We start from the raw sequence: 22,363 nt of genomic DNA, 5'->3' as shown, positions 1-22,363 counted from the left end.
CGAAATTTCTGATGTGGACAAAAGTTCAGCTGAAAAACGCTGAATTTATTGTTCCGCTTTCCAATAAGATCTACATCAGTGAGTTGGTTACCAGACAGAAATAACAAGAAATGTTCTTCGTACTAAATAAATATTACTCTTCTCTGAATTTTGAACTCAAGCACCTTTATGTATATTTTATATGAAAGTATTTTAGGTCACAGAAAAGCTCATGTTGGTAACAGAAAGTGCCGAGAATCCTGACACACAAACGTCACTAGAATTAAATTGCAACATGACGTCCTGTCCGATTTCATCCTGTCGTTGTTCCGCTTCCTGTCAGGTGACCCAGATCGCCTCCCAGCCTCAGCTCCAGGCTGAGCTCACCCTCCGCCTCACGCAGCTGCAGACCCGCCTGGCATCCCTGAAGATCGAGAACGAAGAGGTCGGACCCTCAAACACACAAACACACAGAACGACCAACAGAATGTCCACATTTACTGAGATACAAGAAAAGACACCAAACTCAGAGACTGTTCATGTCTGCACCAACTCTACTGCCACTTTGCCCAATAGTTAAACCTGGCTGCAGTGGCTAAAAACTCCCTTATTGCAAATTAAAATGTTCGTCTGACAGATACAAACTTTCCATAAAGTTATGTTAATATAAGCAGTTTTAACGGGGTGATAATGTAGCAGATGTAGCCTCTGAAAATAAAGCTGTGACTCCTCACCAGCGTGGTGTCGAGTCGCCCTGAAGGGCATAAACATGCTGAAGGAGTAATGAGCTGCATCTGCACGCCTGACAAACACGCCCCGATTATCATGAACAAATAAAAACACTTCACACAGCCAGCCTCCGCACTGTGAGCACAAACACACTTTGCATATGTGGAATGTATTAACAGCAAGTTAACACTTCATCAAACAATTAATTCAGACCAAAAAATGTGAATAGGGTAAAAAATGTAGCTAATAGATATCAACATGAAACTTCCCCAGTGGATTACTCACATTAAGACTAATGTTTTTTGTATTACAGGTTTACTGAAAGCGCATGTTTTGATATGCAAATTGGCATTATCTCATTAAATATGCTATTTTTCATACATTTCCAGAACATAAATGTGAACTTTGGATAAAGCCAGGTTCAAAATTCTTGTTTCATTTTATTGACAGATTAGAGTCAACGGTTATGACTCCATGAATCATAAAATACAGCTATTTAAAATCAAATTTCTCTATGTTTTTAGTATTAAATGTTGTATAAATCAGGCTATGAATGATATATGAACAAACCCCTCTGTAGAAACCTTCAGAATATAGAGAGGAATGAAGCTGTAAAGTTTGGTGTATGTAAGAGCTACTGAAGTGGAGATTTCTGGATCAGAGTCTGAGAAAAAACTCATTTAGAGAAAACGTCCTTTAAAGAGATGTTTAGTTAAATTACATACATGTTGAAGACTCTACAGGTGAATAGGGTAAAAAAATAAACTAATAGATATCAACATGAAACTTCCCCAGTTCATTACTGACATTAAGATGATTATTTTTTGTATTACAAGTTTTCTGAAATGATATGTTTAAATATGCAAATGAAGCATTATCTAATGGAAACTTTTGCTGAATTTGGGAGAAATCTACAGACGCAAATGAACAAAGTAGTGAAATAAAAACCTTAATGTGTATTTTTTATGTTTTTCTTTCCAACAGTCTGACAAAAGACAAGTTATGGAAGAAAAATAAAACAAAATATCTAAACAGTGCATGAAAAAAAACATGCTTTGACCGCTAGTGTCTCCTCTTGTGGTTGAAAGATAGATTAATCTCTGAGCTCGTATTTATCAAACGTCTCACAGCAGGAAAACAGTCCTGACTGGATGAAGTCTCTCAGAATGATGTATGGAGGATTTAATGGAGTCATGTTGGACTGACCTTGTGCAGGAAACATCGTCTCTCTGCACAAACCAAGGTCCTCTCTGCCTTAAAGCCTTCAACACAGCTTTGTAACAGAGAGGATTCTGGTCCAAGAAATGAAACTTTCATTCACACTCATGGGTTTAACTATTTATGCATTCATGTACGCCTCTAATATATTTAAGATTATCTATGATTTTGTTTTCATCATTTAAAAAAAAACTGTAGAAGCGAGAATCCTGTGGATTTATAGCAACAATGATCTGTTTATCAGATTGATTTATTGTTAAAAAACTAAATATATTTTGTCACAGTTTTCGTTTTCAAGTGTTATTATTGTTATTACGTTTTATTCTCGAGAAAAGAAAAAAGATCGTCAACAAATAAGTAGGTTTTTTAATTGCTTCTCAGAGGTTTGTGATTTCTACTTTATACACAATGTCTTTCAAAGCTTAAATTGAAGTTTTAAAATAAAGCCTTTCAATATCTATCGTCATAATTTATCATCACCTTAACAAAAAAGAAAAAAATTCTCAAACTAAATCTTAAATTTGAACAAGTGAGTTATCAGATAAATTGAGTAACTGTTTTTCTTATTACTCAACATTCTTTTATAAACAAACAGTTTTGACCGCAGTGGAAATGTTGATTTTGAAACGCTAAACGCCAACAAATATGGATTAAAGCAGAATATTTGGTGAGATAAAAACCTGTTGTGAATTTTGGATTGGATTGTTTACTTTTTGACACTGGAATTTTTTAAATGTTTGGAACAAACTGGAATGTAATACTACAAATAGTATAATACTAATAATATTATTGTAGCCTGATCTCTATCTGACACTTTACTGAAATATCAACTTTAAATACAATGAATAGACATGAAACCATATACAACATAATCTTTCTATTTCTTTCTAAAACGTTCGACAATGAGATGATTCTGTGATATTCTATATATTATATATTATTGATTTTTAAAGTGGAACCGTCTCCGTTTGTCGCCCCCTGCAGGTGAAGAAGACCTGGGGTGCGACTCTCACCACCCTTCAGGACATGACGGTGCTGGAGGACTTCGACGTGTCCCAGAGCTTCACCCACAGCCCGTCCTCCGAGTCCGTCAAGTCCAGCGTGTCGGACGGATACTTGAACAAACCGAGTCTGGCCAAGAAACGAGCCAACCAGCACGAGACGGAGCTCTTCTACTTCACTGTAATACATCTTCATTGAAAGTCTTTAAATACTTAAATTATTTGCTCATTTTCAATATTTATTACTTATTTTTTAAGCTTGCTGACTCTGAATTAAACATATGTGTTTTATTTCTAAATCCTCAGAAATTCCGCGAGTATCTGGAGGGAAGTAATCTGATTTCCAAGCTGCAGGCCAAACATGACATACTGAAGAAAGCTTTAGCAGAAGGTAAGAACAGAAACACGTTACTAGCTCTCCTGGTGCTTTAAACACACGTTGGTTGTTTACAATGTAACATCATCAGAGATCAGAGACTAGAGAAGCATAAATGAAGTCCTGATCTCATATTTTACTGAATATTGGAGGATAACGATCGTCAGTAAAACTTTATTCACACTGTGATGGTATAATAATCAGCACTCATTGCCTTAAAATCTTCCCCTTCCTTTTTCTCACAGGATATAAAGCTGAACTGCTGACCACCAGGTATGATTTCATGTCACAGTGCATCATTTCTTTATTTTATTAATGTTTATATGAAACTAAAACGCTCCTCTCTTCCTCTTCTTGCTCATTTTCAGTCGTGGGCGGAAGAACTCCCACAGCAAACACCAGGTAGAGTTTCACTGCTGTCAGGTTGTTTCTCTGTGTTTCTGGTAACAGATGACCTCATTTACACTTTTATAGTCAGTTAAGGTTTCATACAGGCTTCATAAACTACTGCATGCAGACTCTACTGTACTACAAATTCTGTAAACTGCCCTAAAAACTGCCAATATTTTCAATCTAAACAGTTGATTTCTCGCCTTAAATGAATTTAGTGATGAAATGGCATCCAAAGAATTGTAAAGACAACTTTTTTGGCCACTGTTGTTGTGACCACTGACCCTTCCAGCGCTTTGCATTGTGGGATATAGTAGGAGAGGAAGCTTGGTCCAATGTATACTGGAGGTATTTTCCAAATCAGTGGGACATTCTGGTATTTTTAGGTACAAATGGTAGTAAATTGCTATGTTTTTATGTGTTTTTTTTCACCTTCAGAGTTTTTTTAAGTTTTTGTTCAATTTAAAGTTTTTTTTAAATTATTTTAAGTTGAACTCCTATCCTTTAACTTGTGCAGGGCAAAATATAAAATATCTGTTTTTACTGAAAAGAATCACAAAAATCCTCATTAATTGTCATTAATGAAAAACGTTTGCCTACTTCTGTCTGAACCTGCTAAAAATAAAGAAGACCAGGAGTTGATGATAACTTCATAATCAGAATGAATAAAGTCTGAACAATAAGGAATAATAATAATAATAATAGTGTCCTTGATGACTTTGTTTATAGGATTCAACTAAAGCCATACCCTTGCTAGTGGAGAGCTGCATCCGCTACATCAACCTCCACGGTGAGTTCCACCTGTCAGCGTTCAGGATCGATCGAAATATATTCTGGTATTTAATAGATTTTTTAAATGTCACCTTGTCAACTCTGCAGACTCCCTGAAAACCTTAAGATTAGTAATAAATGTATCATTGAATAAATATTGATCATAACTGTGCTGTGTTGCATCCTGAAGGTCAACACGCCCACAATTTAGAAAAACAGACAGAAAGTAACGTTCAGATGTGGAACGTTTTTTATGTTTGAGACACCTAAAAGAATCAATATCAGTTTAAGTGTACGCTATATTTAGAATATTCTGACGGCTCTATCTTGCCGTCAGACAGAGAATGAAGCTGTTATCCATGCGCCCTTCAAAGACACCAGACTCCATTCACAAAAACAGTAATTCTACCTCTCAGAACACAGGAGTTGTTGGTCTACTGTCCAAGATGCAATAACCTGGACCCTATCACTTTCCCATAATAATGATAATGATAATAAACTTTATTTAAAGAGCACTTTGAAAAAGAAAAATCATGATATATGATAATAAATAGAATTGCAACATTTTCAAACAAGGACAAATAGACAATCAAATTAGACAAACAAACAGTAAACAATAAAATGTATTAGTAAAAGTAGAAGAAAAAAAAAAACAGAGATCATAAGGAATAATAAAAATTAGATAATTAGTCAAATAAATTAAAAAATAAGTGACATTATTTAAATATATTTCTTTAAATAAAACAAATAGATTCTGAGCTGTTGTTTCTAAATGCTCACATAGCTCAAAGAGTTTGTATAAATGTAAATATTTTGTCCAAAATAAAGGAAATACTGGAGGCAAACACAAATACACTGTATCGAAAATGTCATCTTGTTGTGTCGTTTCTGTGTTCTGAGAGGTAAAATGACTGTTTCTTTCAATGGGGTCTGGTGTCTTTAAAGAGAGAATAGAAAACAGATCCAGTTCCACATCAGAAAGGGAAGAAAATATTCAGAATAAAAGGGAAATATAGATATATTTAGGTGTCTACAGACAGACTGAAAGACCAACACCGTCTGCTCCCAACAGGTCTTCAGCATCAAGGCATATTCCGGGTGTCGGGATCTCAGGTGGAGGTCAACGACATCAAGAACTCCTTCGAACGAGGTGAGAAGGTCGTCCTGAAGGTCACGTGACCGACAGCCTCCAGGTGGGTCAGGATGTGTATTTGACCAGCGCTCTCTGTTGTCGTCGTCCAGGTAACGACCCGCTGATCGACGAGGAGAGCAACCACGACATCAACTCTGTGGCCGGAGTGCTGAAGCTCTACTTCAGGGGTTTGGAGAACCCGCTGTTCCCCAAGGAGAGGTTCAATGACCTCATCTCCTGCGTCCGTGAGTACCACAGAAATGAAACACGTTTATACATTTAGTTTAACTTGTAAATTATCTCTGATGTCCATCCAGAATGAACCTCCATAGCTGAGGCTTCAGTTCTTGCCGTGATAGTTGTCTGTTCTTCCGTGAGCACACTGCAAACATGAATGTCTAATACATAATTCAGAATACTTTCATTTTAGCTTATATATGACATCACTCTTTAAAAATTAAAGGGACCCTTATCAAAAAAACATGTTAAATAAAAAAATAGAAAATCTGCTGATACGTCTGCATAATTCTTGAATATTTCTATTGTTAAAACAAAATTAACCCACTTGCTTACTTACTTACTCCCTTACTTACTTATTTACTTGCTTGCTAACTTGCTTACTTACTAACCTACTCACTGGCTTACTTACGTGCTAAAGTTACTCGCTTACTTACTCTCTTACTTACCCACTTATTTCCTTACTCGCTTACTTGCTTCTTTACTTACTCCTGTACCAACTTACTTACTTACACATTGACTTGCTCACTTAATTATTTGCTCACTCACTTAAATACTTGCTTACTTACTTAGTTACTTGCTTGCTTGCTTACTTACTCTCTTACTTACCCACTAAGTTACTTACTTATTTCCTTGCTCGCTTACTTGTTTCTTTACTTACTCCTGTGCCAACTTGCTTACTTACATACTCCCTTACTTGCATACTTACCTACTCACTCGCTTACTTACCTTCTCACTCACTTGCTTATTTACTTGCTTTCTTACTAACTTGCCCTTTTACTAACGTACTTACTTACTCGTTGACTTGCTGACTTATTCACTCACTTACTTACTTGCTCACCTTCTTCTTACTTGCATACTTAATTACTAACTCGCTTGCTTGCTTACTTGTCCTTTTACTAACGTACTTACTTATTTACTTACTTGTAGTAGAATATCTTAGAGCTCCTGAAGGATTACTAAATAATAGAGTTCGTAATGTTGGCTGCTCCCAAACCATGAAGAGCTTTACAATCTAAAAGTTTCCATTGGACTCTAGCTAAACCAGCTCATGTAGCTCAGTAGCTTAGATGTGACCTGGAACATTTTTGCTGCTTCCATGAGTCCTATAAACGAGGATTCTGACCTCGATGTCTCTGGACTGATTGATTCTGATGGATGTGAGGATGTTTCTTCAGGGATCGAGAACATGTACGAGAGGGCTCAGTGCATCAGGAAGATCCTGCTGGGGGTCCCGAGGGCGACGCTGGTGGTGATGCGTTACCTGTTCGCCTTCCTCAACCAGTGAGTATCCACTTCAGAAAAAACCTCTCCATTAATGATAATTTCCTTCCATTTCCCAGAATTGTTCCCACGTTGTTTTAGAGCTGAGTTCTGGTGGTAGAGGCCTCTCTTGTGCTGAAGAAGTGCTCACTTAAAGCCTGTAGAGATGATACAACTCTGCAGCGATGGAGGAGGAGAGAGGAGAGGAGTGTTTGAACGTATCGGTGCTTCTATTAGCAGAACTGTGACGAGCATTTAGCTTCAGTGTCATTTCTGTTTCCATCAGGGTTTAACTTCCAGGTCCTCCGAACGCTGAACGTGGAGATGTTTCAGTGTTTTTTACATTATAGCTTTATGAAAACACTCATTTATGAGCAAAAGTTTGATTGTTAAATGCTAATTAATTAAGGAAGGAAATCTGCTGAAATAGTTTTACAGCGCAAGAGAGACAGACTGAGTTGTTTCTAAAGAGGAAGAGCGTTAACATTTTCAGATTTCTTTTGCACTTTTTGTCTTTTTACATCCTCTCTTCAGCTAAACATTGTATATTTCTTATAGAGGATTTCTGTCGTTGGTCTTTACTGAAAGAAAAAGAGAAAACTGTTTTTAGTTCTCTGTCTGTGCAACCGAAGGAAGGTTATGTAAAACAATAAACCATAAAAGTTGTTAAAAAATATTGAAACATCATAAATTAAAACAAAAAACGTCTTTTCATAAAATTTGAATAAATTAACACAAAACATACTACTGCTAAACAATTCTGAATGTCCAAACATGATCAAAATATTAGTCAACACAACTAACATTTAAGAATTTGTGCATCTTACAGTTTTAAACAAATCTTTACAATCAGAGTGCAAAGATGTTGATAGTTTCTTTTCACAAAACGTAACGTCTTCCCCGTCATCACAGGTGTACAACGTGATGACGCCAAAGACAGAAGCTTCATCTTTCTGCTGCTGCTGCAAAAATGCTTTAATTATTATGATTTTTATTTTAGATTGTTTTTAAACAGGATCATCAGCAAACAATGGTGTTTTTTAAAGGATTAAATCCAGCGGACTCGGCCACTTAAAACTTATATACAGAGATATAATTCCATAATGTAAATACACCGATTTCTGGAAGAAATATTGATCTTAAACAGGGTTTTAATATTTGAGAAAGGATTTATAACTTATTATAATGAAGGTGGGAAGTGATTATAATTGGATATTTTGGTCCTAATAAGGAGCCGTATAAAATAATATATAAAATATATTTTGCGGGTCTTATATGAACTCAAACCAGGATATAAAAACTACTTTTTAGAGGATTTTTTGTTGCCAAATGTTTCAGCTTCTCCGCTCTGTTTCCCCCCCCCCCCCCCCCCGCAGCCTCTCCCAGTACAGCGACGAGAACATGATGGATGCTGGGAACCTGGCCATCGTGTTCGGCCCGACCCTGCTGCCCACGCCGGACACGCTGGACCAGGTGGCCTGTCAGGCGCACGTGAACGAGGTCGTCAAGACGGTGATCCTGAACCACGACAACATCTTCCCCGACACCAAGGAGCTGCCCGGCCCGGTTTACGAGAAGTGTATGACCGGAGACCAGTACTGGTGAGTTCAGTGGTCTCCAGTTAGTCCTTAATCTGAATGATCTAATGATAAAAACCTAATGTTATTACTATTATTCTGTGTGAGGTTGACCTTCTGAACCCTGATGTTACTTTGGCAGCTTCAGGTTCAGCCTCATTAACATAACGGGGGGGGATTCAGGTGCTACTCTGTTATTTAATCGACCTGGTCGGTGTTTTAATTATCTGGATATTACAGAATACTCTCTGTAATGGAGATGGACATCCAGCAGGACATAGATAGAAGAAGCCTCCACATGGGGGCGCCATAGAGTCATAACTGAGTCCATAAATTGTCTTCGAAATCTTTCCTTTTTTTAAGACATTGCAGAACTTGCCTGAGAAAATTCACATTTTTAAGTTTTCTACTGTATCAAAGAAACACTGATATTTCTCTGTACGTTAATGGATACAGTGCAAACAGTAGCTGCTAATAGATAATTCGGCGCAACTTTAATGTCGTTAATTAGCCAGAATGTGATTAAAATTACACTTATTGGCTTTTAAAAGACATTAAACACTACCTGCTCAGCTTCAAACAGCAGACAGACTCAGTTAGAAACTAGCTGGTGAACGTAGTGAAGCATTTAGCAGCTAAAGAGACAGATATTTACCTCAGGAGATGGTGGAGACCAAAAATGGAGCGAAAACAGAGAGAACATTGACTTCACAGAGAAAGTTGTAGAAAAAAAACCGCTGCAGAAAATTCACGTTTTTAAGTTCTCTTACGTATCAAAATAATGCAGTGATATTTCTCTGTACGTTAATAGATACAGTGCAAACAGTAGCTGCTATTAAATAATTCGGCTCACATTTTATGGTGTTAATTTGCCAGAATGTGAAAAAATACAGGCTAAAAAACACACTTATACAGCATTGAGCGCTACCTGCTCAGCTTCAAACAGCAGACAGACTCAGTTAGAAACTAGCTGGTGAACGTAGTGAAGCATTTAGCAGCTAAAGAGACAGATATTTACCTCAGGAGATGGTGGAGACCAAAAATGGAGCTAAAATAGGGAGAATATTGGACTTATCATAACTGAGTCCAATTTCAACACACAGACATGAAACGGATCTTGATGTCATCCAGTGTGTCAGTGTGACTCACACTAACCATGGATATCTTTATCTCTGATGGCCATCAAAGATAAACGTCCATAAATCCGCTTTGAAATCGTAGGAAATAAAAGACGCTGCAGAACTTCCACCTTTTTAAGTTTTCTTCAGTATTAAAGTGATGCACTGATATTTGTCTGTACATTCATGAGAACACTGCGAACAGAAGCTGCTTATGGATAATTCTGCATACTTTTAATGCTGTTAATTTGCCAGAATGTAAAAATACATAAGCTAAAAACATTTGCTTTTTACAATCCCCAAAACGTAATGCGGTATAATTTCCATAAACGCCATCACATTCATTTCCTGTGGTAATCTGTGCAGGAAGCGTCTCTGAAACTGTGTACAGTGTGTACTTTAGACTCTCGATCAGCAGCCTCGTCTCCATCTGTGCATCCTCCCTTTTGTTCCCATGTTGAATGGACACTGTGTGAATCTGAGCCTCTTCTTCCTCTTCTTCCTCCTCTTCCTCTTCCTGCAGCGAGAGTCCGTTCAGCGAGCCGGGGGCGCTGGAGGAGGCCGAGCCCGACGGCGGCACCGAGACCCAGACCAGCGACGAGGGTACGCATGACCCCTGACCTTCACACAGTTTTCGCCCACACACATACACTCACACTGCCAATCCCTCTGTGTGTGTCCTGGTGGAGAGGGGTTGCTACGGCAACAGCAGCCATGGAGACATCTCCCCCCACCGCCTCCCTCCTTTCTCCACACCCTATCCTCCCTTCTTCCTCCTCCTCCTCCTCCCTTCTCCTTCCCTCCGATTGATAGAAAAGACTTGTTTCAATGCTCTCTTCTGATTGGTTGAGCTGTGGGAGGAACAAAGCCGTAGAGACGTCTGATTGACAAGCTCAGGTTCACCTCTATTTTCACGTCTGGCTCTTATCTTCATCTCTCCTCCTCCTCCTCCTCCTCCTCCTCCCCCCCTCTCTTTTCTCTCCCTGGCAGAAGGTGAGGGGGTGGAGGCGGTGGCGAGGTTCGACTACGTGGGCCGGTCGGGCCGTGAGCTCTCCTTCAAGAAGGGAGCGTCGCTGCAGCTCTTCCAGCGAGCGTCACATGACTGGTGGGAGGGGCGGCTCAACGGCAACCACGGACTGGTGCCTCACCAGTACATCGTGGTGAAGGACAGGCGAGTGCACAACACACACACACACACACACACACACACTAACCTTTCATTCACATGCTTTTATTTTGATATTTTTTATACAAGTTTTGTGGTATTTTACTTTTTTTAAGTATTAAGTGTCAAGTATTTTCTGATTCGTCTGTATAAACATATAAAATAAATCCTTTTCCATAAAAGAAGAATTTCTGTATTGACGTTACTGTGTGACTTTAAATTAAAAGTGTGTTATATTATTTTAGATTTAAGTGATTGAAAGTAACTTAACAGACATTTATATAAATAAAAATCTTTATTGCCACTTTAAATTTCTAGGGAATTAGAAATTAAGTTATAGTCAAACATAAATACAACGTGATAAATAATATTTATTCTAAAATATAATAAAATAATTTTATATATTATATGATTATAAAGAAATATCATCTTATTAACCTCCTAATTAATGTTTTTCCACCTAGTTTTAAGATGAACTTCTGTTTAATATAATAATATTGTACTATATATATAATATAATTAAAATATTGCACAAAAGAGTACAATATGTAGTTTTTTGAGGTCCTGAAACTAAATTTAGAATTATAAAATAATGCTTATACATCTATACTTTTTGTAAAATATAAAGAAGAATTTAATATTTAAATGCATTTTAATTGTCATACAAAAATGAATGATATTGTTTTGTTTTTAGGAAAATATCACTATATATTTTGACCCTTCTAGCTTTAAAACGACCCTTTAATTAATTATATTTTTATTATATTTATTAAACATTATATATCAAAGCAATCACGGGAAACATCAGTACTTAAGCTCCCGTTAACATAAGAGTCTCATTCCATCACTGACAGGCAGCAGTGAGGTGGATTTGCTTCGCACCTTGTTGATTAACGGCCTTATTGGACCGAGGGACTCACTAACCCTCCCCTCTATTGATCACTTAATTGATGATTGGTGTGTTGTGTGTCAGACCGATCCGTCCTGATCGACGGCCTCTCTCTTTTTTTACGTACTCAGGGCCGACGTCATGTCCGACACGCTCAGCCAGAAGGCCGACAGCGACGGAGGAAGCAGCAGCACCGACGACAAACGGTCCAGGAGCGAGCTGAGCTCCCCGACCGACATCAGACCGCCGGAGACCTACAACAGGTCTGTCATGTAAGACAGCGTCCATTATCACCACAGAGGAGGAGGGATGTGGAAATGTTCCCTCACCTCTAAAAATACCTCCTGAATCTCATCACGCTGTTATCACGCCTGTCATGTGACTCGTCTCCTCGTCTGCAGACTCCTTCACCTCTCATCCTCAGTCACAACTAAGTATATGTGGTGGAACAAGTATTTATACCCTTAACGAGAGTACAAGTATCCATACAACGATGTATGTGGTGGAACAAGTATTTATACCTTTAACTGAAGTACAAGTATCCATACTGAAATACAAGTATCCATGAATGTAGTGGAACAAGTATTTATACCTTTAACGAAAGTACAAGTATCCATACAATGATGTACAAGCAAATAAATACTGTGAATATAGAGTATTATTAGCTAAAAGTACTTCCAGGTGTTTAAAGTCTGTTTTTACTAGCAGCATGTTCCTGTTTTAGATTTACTACTTTATATACTGTGAGTTTAGTCCAGTGGGGTCACCAGATAAATCTGAGGGGTCGTGAAGTGATAAATGGATCACTTCGCTAAAATGTAGAGGTGCAACGGATCGTAAAACTCACGATTCAAGTATCAAATCAGCACAAAAGAAAAAAGAAAAAACAGAGCCGGAACGCATCATTATGTAACTGAACTGAACCTCCGTTGGTTAGCCGTTAGCGGTGCTGCTAACGTTACTAGCTCTCCTGTTGGTTTAAACACAGGTTGGTTGTTTACAATGTAACATTATCAGAGATCATAGACTAGAAAAGCATAAATTAAGTCCTGATCTCATATTTTACTGAATATTGGAGGATAACGATCGTCAGTAAAACTTTATTAACACTTAATAAACGGTTAACGTTAGATTGTGGATTAATCCGAGGTTCACATGCGTGCCAAAAGACGAAGGGGGATCCATATTGAAAATAAAAAAAAGAACTCAAATCAAATGGAAAACTTGAGTTCTTCAAAATTGTTCTTACAGTTGAGTTCTTCTGTTCTCTCATTGGAACCATTTTAACCTTTTGAGAACATTCACTGCCCTCATCCTCCTCATCCTCAGTCCTTCCACTCAATGCCTTACTGTTTACCCGATCAGCTGATTGTGTTTGTACTTCCTGTCGATCAGCTGACTGTGTTTGTACTTCCTGTCGATCAGCTGATTGTGTTTGTACTTCCTGTCGATCAGCTGATTGTGCTTGTACTTCCTGTCGATCAGCTGATTGTGTTTGTACTTCCTGTCGATCAGCTGATTGTGTTTGTACTTCCTGTCGATCAGCTGATTGTGTTTGTACTTCCTGTCGATCAGCTGATTGTGTTTGTACTTCCTGTCGATCAGCTGATTGTTTGTACTTCCTGTTGATCAGCTGATTGTGTTTGTACTTCCTGTCGATCAGCTGATTGTGTTTGTACTTCCTGTCGATCAGCTGATTGTGTTTGTACTTCCTGTCGATCAGCTGATTGTGTTTGTACTTCCTGTCGATCAGCTGATTGTGTTTGTACTTCCTGTCGATCAGCTGATTGTGTTTGTACTTCCTGTCGATCAGCTTGTGTTTGTACCTGTCGATCAGCTGATTGTGTTTGTACTTCCTGTCGATCAGTGACTTCAGCTGTTGTTTGTACTTCCTGTCGATCAGCTGATTGTGTTTGTACTTCCTGTCGATCAGCTGACTGTGTTTGTACTTCCTGTCGATCAGCTGATTGTGTGTGTCAGCTGATGTGTTTGTACTTCCTGTCGATCAGCTGATTGTGTTTGTACTTCCTGTTGATCAGATTGTGTTTGTAGCTGATTGTGTTTGTACTTCCTGTTGATCAGCTGATTGTGTTTGTACTTCTTGTTGATCAGCTGATTGTGTTTGTACTTCCTGTCGACAGCCATAGGAGGAAGCGAACCGACGGTTTGTTCCGCCGCCCTGATTGTGTTTGTACTTCCTGTCGATCAGCTGATTGTCGGCCGCTCCAACGACAGCCACTGCCACGGCAACGGGGGTGATGGAACGCAGCTCTCCGCCGGTGACGGGTCACTTCAGCCCCAGGGAGCTGCTGCTGGGGCGGGGCCAGGGCATGACTCCGCCCCTCGACAGCCCCGAGCGCCGCCGACGCTCTGCGGCCGCTGTGACCATGACGGTGAGCCGACACGATTCGCTGCGGAGGCTGGAGGACACGCCCATCCGGCGCTCGAGCAGCGGGCAGCACGGCTTCAGTGACTCCCATCGGTCCAGAGGGATGGACCCCGACACACTGGCTCAGGTACACACACACACACACACACACACACACACACACACATGGATACAGCTTGTTAAGTTAGACAGATGGTTAACAGTTCGTTATAAAGACTCTGTGGATCATTTAGCAGCTATAGAGACATTTGGACTTGTTGTCTCTTCTGGTCTCTTCTGGTCTCTTCATGTCTCTTCTGGTCTCTTCTGGTCTCTTCTGGTCTCTTCATGTCTCTTCTGGTCTCTTCTGGTCTCTTCTCCTGGTCTCTTCTGGTCTCTTCATGTCTCTTCTGGTCTCTTCTGGTCTCTTCATGTCTCTCCTGGTCTCTTCTGGTCTCTTCTGGTCTTCTCTGGTCTCTTCATGTCTCTTCTGGTCTCTTCTGGTCTCTTCTCTGGTCTCTTCTGGTCTTCATGTCTGGTCTCTTCTGGTCTCTTCTGGTCTCTTCTGGTCTCTTCATGTCTCTTCTGGTCTCTTCTGGTCTCCTCTGGTCTCTTCATGTCTCCTCTGGTCTCTTCTGGTCTCTTCTGGTCTCTTCTGGTCTCCTCTGGTCTCTTCATGTCTCCTCTGGTCTCTTCATGTCTCTTCTGGTCTCTTCATGTCTCTTCTGGTCTCTTCTGGTCTCTTCTGGTCTCTTCTGGTCTCCTCTGGTCTCTTCTGGTCTCCTCTGGTCTCTTCATGTCTCTTCTGGTCTCTTCCGGTCCTGCAGGACATCGAGGAGACGGTGACGGTGGCTCTGGGGGAGTTGAGGCAGTTGGAGCGACACGGCTGCCGGCCGGCCCCGACGTGGTTCTGGACACTCTGGACCAGATGAAGAACGGACCCGGCACCTGCTCCTCCGAGTCCCCCAGCCCCCACAGCACCCCCAGCACCCCGGGTACACCAGGAACCCCGGCACCCCGGGACCCCGAGTCCCCTCAGCCCGCTGAGCCCCCTCAGCCCGCTACCAGGACCTCCACCGGGTCCTCCCAGACCGGCCAACCCGTCCCCCGACACCCTGGGCTCCTTTAAGCCGGTGGCAGCCGCCCGCATGGGGGCTCCGCTGAGACCCCGGCCCTTAAGCCCAAACCTATAGTCCCGCCCAAGAGCAGCACCCCCCGCTGCCCCCACCGCTGGACAAATCCTGCACCATGTGAGCCAAAACGGGCCGACGCCAAATCAGGCCGAATCAGGCCTACCCGGGCCAAAACTGGGCCAGAAAGGAGATCAGGGTTTATAATCAACATGAGGGTAAAGAGTAGGACGGAGGACAAAGGTTTTAATGTAGTAATACACTATAATATACGAGCTATGATATGATATTTACGTGTTGTCGGGTCGGTGTGTACTCTCTTGGTGTGTAGGAGTTTACTTTCTCCATGTATTGAAGCATTTATCAAAGGTTTAGCTAAAAGAAGCGCAGAAGAAGAGACACGGGGGCGAAGCGGAGCCGGTAGTTTGGGGGAGGGGGGGAGACGGGGGGACATGGGGAGTGTAGTTCAGCTCCAGTAAAAATGTAGTTTTCAGTGACGTGAATGTTGGCTGTGCTGTCATGGCGAAGTAGGCTGATCTGCCAAAAAAAAGGCTGCTGTTTTCTTATAAAAAATGTTACAAAAAAAACAACCTCCAGATCGGCTGCTGTATCTGAGGACGAGGAGGACGAGGGCGACTATGGTTCAACAACCGTCTGCGTGTGACCTTATCATTTATTTCCTTAATTATTTCTGCTGCTAAGCTCACCAACACCTCAAACCACAAAACACACAAAAAAAAAAAAAAAAAAAAAAAAGAAACGCCTCTTGAGGGTCGTCGGTGACACCAAACTCACGTCGTTTTAAAACCAACGTCCAGCTATTTAATGAATGTCTCCAGAAATCTAAACGACTGTTCAGCCATCTATTGAATGTTCGGCGAGCTGCTGTTGCCATGGCGACTTGCTTAACTTTTTTAAAAAACGCCTTCTTGTGTTTGTTGTTTGTTTTTGTTTGTTTGTTAGTTTTTTCGGGGCCCAGACCGGAGCTGGTGGAGAGGCGAAGGGAGCTTGGACAGAACTTTTTTGTTTCTGGGTTGGGTGTATGATTTTGTTCTTGTTTGTGTGTTAGTATGTGTGTGTGTGTGTGTGTGTGTGTGTGTGTGTGTGTGTGTGTGTGTGTGTGTGTGTGTGAGAGAATAAGAAGTGTGTGTTTCCTGCTTGCCATGCCCTTGTTCGGCTCCCTTGTAAGTGCAGCAGCACTAGAATAGTGATAGACGATAGATAATTCATGCCTGCCTTGAGTACCAGAACATGAAGAGTGCAAGTTAGGGGAAAAACAAGTGCAAAAAGCATGCCACTGTGTGTGTGTGTGTGTGTGTGTGTGTGTGTGTGTGTGTGTGTGTGTGTGTGTGTGTGGATACTGGTTTACCTGCTTGTGAAGTCACTGAAGTCACTAGTTAACCTTAAACATTCACAATAAGCTAACAGGGTGGGGCTTTGTGTGTAAAACGGCCCCAAAAACAAACAAAACACTTGAACAGCACACTGAATGTGGCCTCCAACGGGCTGGTAACTGTGTGTGTGTGTGTGTGTGTGTGTGTGTGACGTGCTGAGATGTGTGTATGTGAAAGTGCCTTTTTTTTTTAAATCCTTGTCTTTATTTGGGTTGGGTGGGGGTGGGGGGGGGGTGTAGAGTTGTGAATCCACTCACGCATGTCCTGAACGAAGAGCAGCAGCACTCTGAATGAAATAATCATAAAGTGTTTAGTAGATTACTGAATTATGAATTCTAGCATTAACCCATTGTGACATTGCACTTTGATGTATAATAGGATTGTGTACTTGGCATGTAGCATCATAACATGTTGGTGCATTTTAAACTCAAAGACGGGGAGGTTTTTTCTTTTTTTTTTCTCTTCGAATGTGTTTCATTGATTAAAAACAGAAACGATCGGTTTTCTGTCTGTTCGGTGTCGAAGTATTTGAAAACTGAGCTTCCCCCTTAAAAGACGAGCTCATATAGCCAAAATGGATTGTATCAATGTGTTGTATTTATATTATAAATAAACAGGAATAAATTAGCGTTCAAGTCATGAAACTTTTTTTTTTCTTGAAAAATGAAATGTGGCTGAAAACAATGTTTGGGTTTTGAACACAGGTGTGTTCTGTAAAACCTTTTCTGTCACAAACTCCTTAAATGTGACAACATGTCAACGGGCTTCTGAATGAGGTTTTCTTCTGGAGTGGAACCTGGAAGACTTTCAACACTTAGAAGAGATATAAAGCTCGGAAAAGTCAAATTTTATTACATCTGCAGCCTCTGAAACCTCAAACAAACGTCAAACATGTATCATAAAGTTGTAATAATGAGTTTAGAACCAAGGTGTTTTATATACAGCCCAGTCTCCAGGACCCTGAACACAACATGGACACTTAAGTCACAATGTGAAATCATCTCAAAGCTTTATTTAAATTATATCGAGCACAGTAAATAGAAGCTATTAAAAATATAAACATGTTTAAAATAATTAAAATCCTTAATGCATTTCAAATTAAAAAGAACTTTCTGTTGTCTGTAAAAAAAGAAAAAAATCTGTGATAGAGAAGTTTGTTGGAGCATCTCTTTGGTCTGGAATTTTTTTTTTTTTGGCACAAATGAGAGCAACAGACGAGTTATTAGAGTTCCAGTTGTTGGAGGTCCAGTTGTTGGAGGTCCAGTTGCTGGAGGTCCAGTTGTTGGAGGTCCAGTTGCTGGAGGTCCAGTTGTCCAGTTGTTGGAGGTCCAGTTGTCCAGTTGCTGGAGCCCTTGGAGCCCGGCCCGGCTTCAGGCTGCTGAACGGCTTTGAGTTCCGCAGAGAGCCGGAGATCTCCTGCAGGAACGCGGCGATGTGCGCGTCCTTCTCGGACTTCCTGCCGTCGAAGATGACCACGAGCGTGAAGTGCGGCTCGGGCCTCGTCAGGTAGTACGTGCTCTGCACCTTGTCGTCGTAGAAGTGCACCACCTTGTCCAGGGTGTTGAGCTCCACCGCGCGGTCCCCCATCATCATGATGACGTTGGGCCAGTGCGTCAGCGGCCGCTCGCCCGTCGGCAGCGACACCACCGCGGGGAACTGCTCCACGCCCTTCGGGGCCTCGCGGTAGGAGTGCGGGTGGTGGTACCCGTGGCCCTGGAAGCTCTCAGAGCCGCGGTTGTCGAACACCAGCGACACGTTGCTGGCGTCGTGTTTGCGGACGAACGAGCAGATCTTGCCGTGGTAGTCCGGAGCGGTGCGCGCGGTCATGGCGCGCATGTCCGCCGGCACCGCCTGCCGGCTCAGGGCCTCGTGGAAGTAGAAGCTGAACTTGGCGAGGAGCGCGGCCTGGAAGCGCTGCAGCCACGCGTACAGGTGCGGCGGCTGCGTGGCCTTCTGGGACTGGCCGCCGAACAGATGCTTACGGGTCTCCTTCTGCCGCTGGAACAGCTGGCCCCACGCGGTGAGCTTGGAGGTGGCCGCGTGCAGGCTGAGCAGCGCCGGAAGGAAGCGCCACTCGGACACCTGAGCCTGGCAGCGCAGCAGCTGGGTCACCACGTCCACCTCCGTCTGGAAGCCCTCCTCCACCCGGCCCAGGATCGGGTGGTGGAACCTGAGGAGGAGGAGGAGGAGGTCAGTGGGAACACAAACACAGACACAGAGGTCACTTTGTCCTGAAGACAAAACACTGAAGATCCAGATGTTTGGTATCAAACTGCTGCAGCTGTAGGACAGTTTTGAAAAAGGTGGAATTCTGTTTGCTGGAATAAGCAGAACGTTCTCCTCCTCCAACCCCAATACGTCACTCTCTCCTCTACCCGTTTGTCTTTAATTGCCCTCATTTCTTTGCATAATCTGGGCCACACCATAAAACAGTCACTGCAGCATAAAAGTAAGTTTTTTTATTATTTAAATCTACTTTAGCTTGAAACAAGAAAAACTGAGGCAGGATGCTGAGCTAGAATTAAGACTAAAACAATTAAAGAAGCAAGACTAGAATGTTAGTGTGAAAGCAAAGGAATGAGCAGTCTGGAGTCTTTCTGTTGAATTGTGTCTATAATTCCATTTTTGTGTGTGAATACAATGGAATAAACTTTGCAGACATTTATTTAAATTTAAATATTCTACATTTGTCACTTTAAACGGATCATATGTTTTGAATGTAAATCAACTCTGTAACTGCTTTTCCAGTATTAAAAAAATTGATTTTAGAAATTACCTGAAGCTTAATTTTGTGAATGAAATACTTTAAGGACTTAAATTGATCATAAATGTTAAATTTAAATCCTTAATCTGTAAAATAACTAGTAACTTCAGGTTGTATATAAATGTAGTAACGTCAAAAAGTACAATTTCCCTCTGACCTGAAGTTGAAAAGTGCAAAAGTAGCCGACAATTAAGTACTAAAGTTAAGTGAAAGTACCTCAATACTGCACTTAAGTACATTAATTTATTAAATGTATAAACAGATACACACTTTGAATACTGTGTTGCTACTGGGGAAGTTTTTTTTTTTACATAAATGCAGATACTTTAAGACTGAACCCAGTTTGAATAACTGGAAAAAGTGAGTGTTTTTTCTTTACTTGATAGTTAAGTTAATTAAGACTTAGACATGTAAAGAGGCCTTTACATGTTTGTTTGTTTGTTTGTTTGTTTGTTTGTTTGTACTTCCTTAGTATATAGATGAATCAGACAGGAACCCACTTGGAGCAGTATTTGTGCAGGACGGCCTCCAGCGTGGTGACCAGCTCCTCAGAGTTGATGCTCTTCTGGCTGCCCAGCGAGTGCATCTTCTCGTACAGGTCGGCCATCTCCATGCGGGCCTGGGTGAAGTGGCAGAGCTGCTCCGACAGGTGCGACAGCAGGTCCTCCAGGTAGGAGGCGGAGCCCGGCTGGCCGTGGCGCCCCGTCGTCATCACCTTCCTGAGCTCGTTGTAGAGGGAGGTGTAGATGGTCCGGATGGAGTCTTTGCGGCTGAAGAAGCTCTGGCCGCCTGCAGAGACAGAGGAGATGGTTATTCTAACATTATGAATGTGCTACAGCGCCATCTGGTGATGGAAATATGTAACTGCTTCATGTTCAATTTAAAGGAATAAGAACTTTTTATTATTTGCACAACCTTTTTCACATTCTGTGCTGGAAAATAAAAGTATTCTTCAGACACATTTCAGAGGAAACACTCTTTTGTGGATTATTTTATCATTGCAACTAATTTAATTACAACTGATTTGTGGGACATAATGTTCAATATCATAAACAAATATGATTATTCTGTATTAACGTCTTACGCTCACTTCATTTTTGACTTTTTTTGAAATATCTACTGTATATGCAAAACACCTAGAATAATCTATTTATATTTAATGATCCAACCAGTTTTTTTGGCAATGTATATATTTTGAATTTGCACCTTATTTATTTTTAATATTTTTACTTTTCCTACTTTACATTGCATTTGCTGCTATTAAAAGTAGCCTATCTAGTTTTTTCTTTGGGATGAAAGAAGAAATTTAATTAAATTAATAAAAATAAATAAATAAGAACTAACTAACTAACTAACTAACTAACCCTAAATACCCTAAAAACCTTAAAATATTAAATATTAAACTAACCCTAACTCAACTAACCCTAATTAAAAAAAAATTTCCACTATAATATTAATTATTTTTTAAATATTAATTATTTTTTAAATATTAAATATTTTTATAACTGTAATTTATTGGCACATTTATTTACTAAATAAAATAAAATAAATATAATATTTAAAATATAAATTTTCATTAATATTAATAAAATAATATAAAAAATATATTTTTAAAATATTAAATATTTTATACACTGTAGTATTGCTACTTTTAACTCAAATAAAAAATATAATATTTAAAATATAAATATTATATAAATATTAAATTATAAAAAAAAATTTTTTAAAATATTAATTAATTTTAATTTTTAAAATATTAATTATTTTTAAAACATTTTTTTTAAGCAATAATTTATTGGCATTTATTAAATTAATTATATATATAATATATATTTATATATATATAATATAAAATAATTCATTTATAATAATTTTATTCCGGTATATTAATAATAACTTAAATATTAATTTAAATATTAATTTATTTTAAAATATATATATATTTATTAAAACATTAATCTATTTTTTTTTAAATATACAATTATATAAATTTTTTTCAGGAAATGCAATCATTTATATTGGCAAATTAATATACCGGAAGCATTTTCACTTCCGGTATATTAATAATAAATAATAATAATATTTTTTAATTTATAAAACATATTTACACACTGTAGTATTGCAATTTATAACTCCAAAATAATAATAAAAAAAATAAACATTACCGATCTTCTGCCCGAGGAATGTCATGTTGTGGTACGCCTTCTCCGCCGCGGCCAGGTGGGCCAGCGCGGCGAGCAGCGCGGCCCCGATGGCCCCGGCGCTGCGGCTGCTGTCCTTCTCCTTCTCCACGTAGTCCTTGGCCCTGTCGAAGGAGAACATGCCGAGCTGCGTGAAGAAGCTCTCCAGGATGGCTCGCTCCCGGGGAACGGGCCGCAGCTCCTCCGCCGCCTCCGTCATGGTGCAGAACGAGCTAACGAGCTAGCTGCTAGCTGCCCGGCGCCATGTTGGATCCAGCGGATGTAAACACTACGGCGAGCCAGGAGTACCACAATAAAAGCGATTCGATTAAATACTATATGCGGGGATTGCGGGACTGCTGCAAATAAACAGGAGACATATATAAAGATAAAAAAAGAATAATAATTTATAATTAATAAGTAATAACACAGTAAAGGTGTAATAATTAGGTAAAAACACAACATTTTTTTTAAATTAAATGTCTGTAAATTAAATATTAAATATTAAATATTAAATATTAAATATTAAATATTAAACTAACTTAACTAACCCTAACTAAAACAATATGTCCCCTTTAATATTAATTATTTTTTAAATATTAATTATTTAATTATTAAAAATAAAGTAGTGAGAGTAGTGAAACATGCATCTTTATGTGTGTTTTGAGATTTTTAAATGTCT

At 39.9% G+C, this 22,363-nt stretch overlaps 2 protein-coding genes across 2 annotated transcripts in view; one reads left to right on the top strand and one right to left on the bottom strand.

The window, feature by feature from the left end:
* The window catches only part of srgap1b (SLIT-ROBO Rho GTPase activating protein 1b), a 32,599-nt gene extending 17,132 nt beyond the window's left edge, over nt 1–15,467 (top strand). Inside the window, 21 exon segments of the mRNA XM_054624223.1 lie at nt 323–424; nt 2,911–3,108; nt 3,234–3,318; nt 3,549–3,576; nt 3,672–3,705; nt 4,423–4,483; nt 5,537–5,614; nt 5,707–5,841; nt 7,012–7,117; nt 8,473–8,697; nt 10,315–10,394; nt 10,782–10,962; nt 11,977–12,117; nt 13,987–14,025; nt 14,060–14,101; nt 14,103–14,361; nt 15,041–15,107; nt 15,110–15,227; nt 15,229–15,377; nt 15,380–15,421; nt 15,424–15,467. Coding sequence (XP_054480198.1) covers nt 323–424; nt 2,911–3,108; nt 3,234–3,318; nt 3,549–3,576; nt 3,672–3,705; nt 4,423–4,483; nt 5,537–5,614; nt 5,707–5,841; nt 7,012–7,117; nt 8,473–8,697; nt 10,315–10,394; nt 10,782–10,962; nt 11,977–12,117; nt 13,987–14,025; nt 14,060–14,101; nt 14,103–14,361; nt 15,041–15,107; nt 15,110–15,227; nt 15,229–15,377; nt 15,380–15,421; nt 15,424–15,467 — 2,214 coding nt within the window.
* Nucleotides 15,468–17,671: 2,204 nt separating this feature from the next.
* On the bottom strand, nt 17,672–21,970 carry kics2 (KICSTOR subunit 2). The gene is made up of 4 exons (XM_054625049.1): nt 21,667–21,970; nt 20,002–20,290; nt 17,937–18,907; nt 17,672–17,697 (listed from the first exon to the last, which is right to left on the bottom strand). Exons 1-4 carry the CDS (start codon nt 21,899–21,901, stop codon nt 17,672–17,674), a joined length of 1,521 nt encoding a protein of 506 aa, XP_054481024.1. The 5' UTR covers nt 21,902–21,970.
* Between the last annotated feature and the right edge of the window lie 393 nt (nt 21,971–22,363).

This window comes from Anoplopoma fimbria, chromosome 23 (genome assembly GCF_027596085.1).
Source record: "Anoplopoma fimbria isolate UVic2021 breed Golden Eagle Sablefish chromosome 23, Afim_UVic_2022, whole genome shotgun sequence".
Taxonomy (NCBI): Eukaryota; Metazoa; Chordata; class Actinopteri; order Perciformes; family Anoplopomatidae; genus Anoplopoma; species Anoplopoma fimbria.
This window is presented reverse-complemented; position numbering and strand designations above follow the sequence as displayed.

Bases quoted from the DNA above. Each gene is read 5' to 3' on its own strand.
- kics2 (XM_054625049.1), bottom strand. From the start codon at position 21,901: ATGACGGAGGCGGCGGAGGAGCTGCGGCCCGTTCCCCGGGAGCGAGCC. The intron at 20,291-21,666 runs GTAATGTTTATT...CTGTCTCTGCAG, and splicing joins ATTCCTCGGGCAGAAGATCG to GCGGCCAGAGCTTCTTCAGC. The intron at 18,908-20,001 runs GTGGGTTCCTGT...CCTCCTCCTCAG, and splicing joins CTGCACAAATACTGCTCCAA to GTTCCACCACCCGATCCTGG.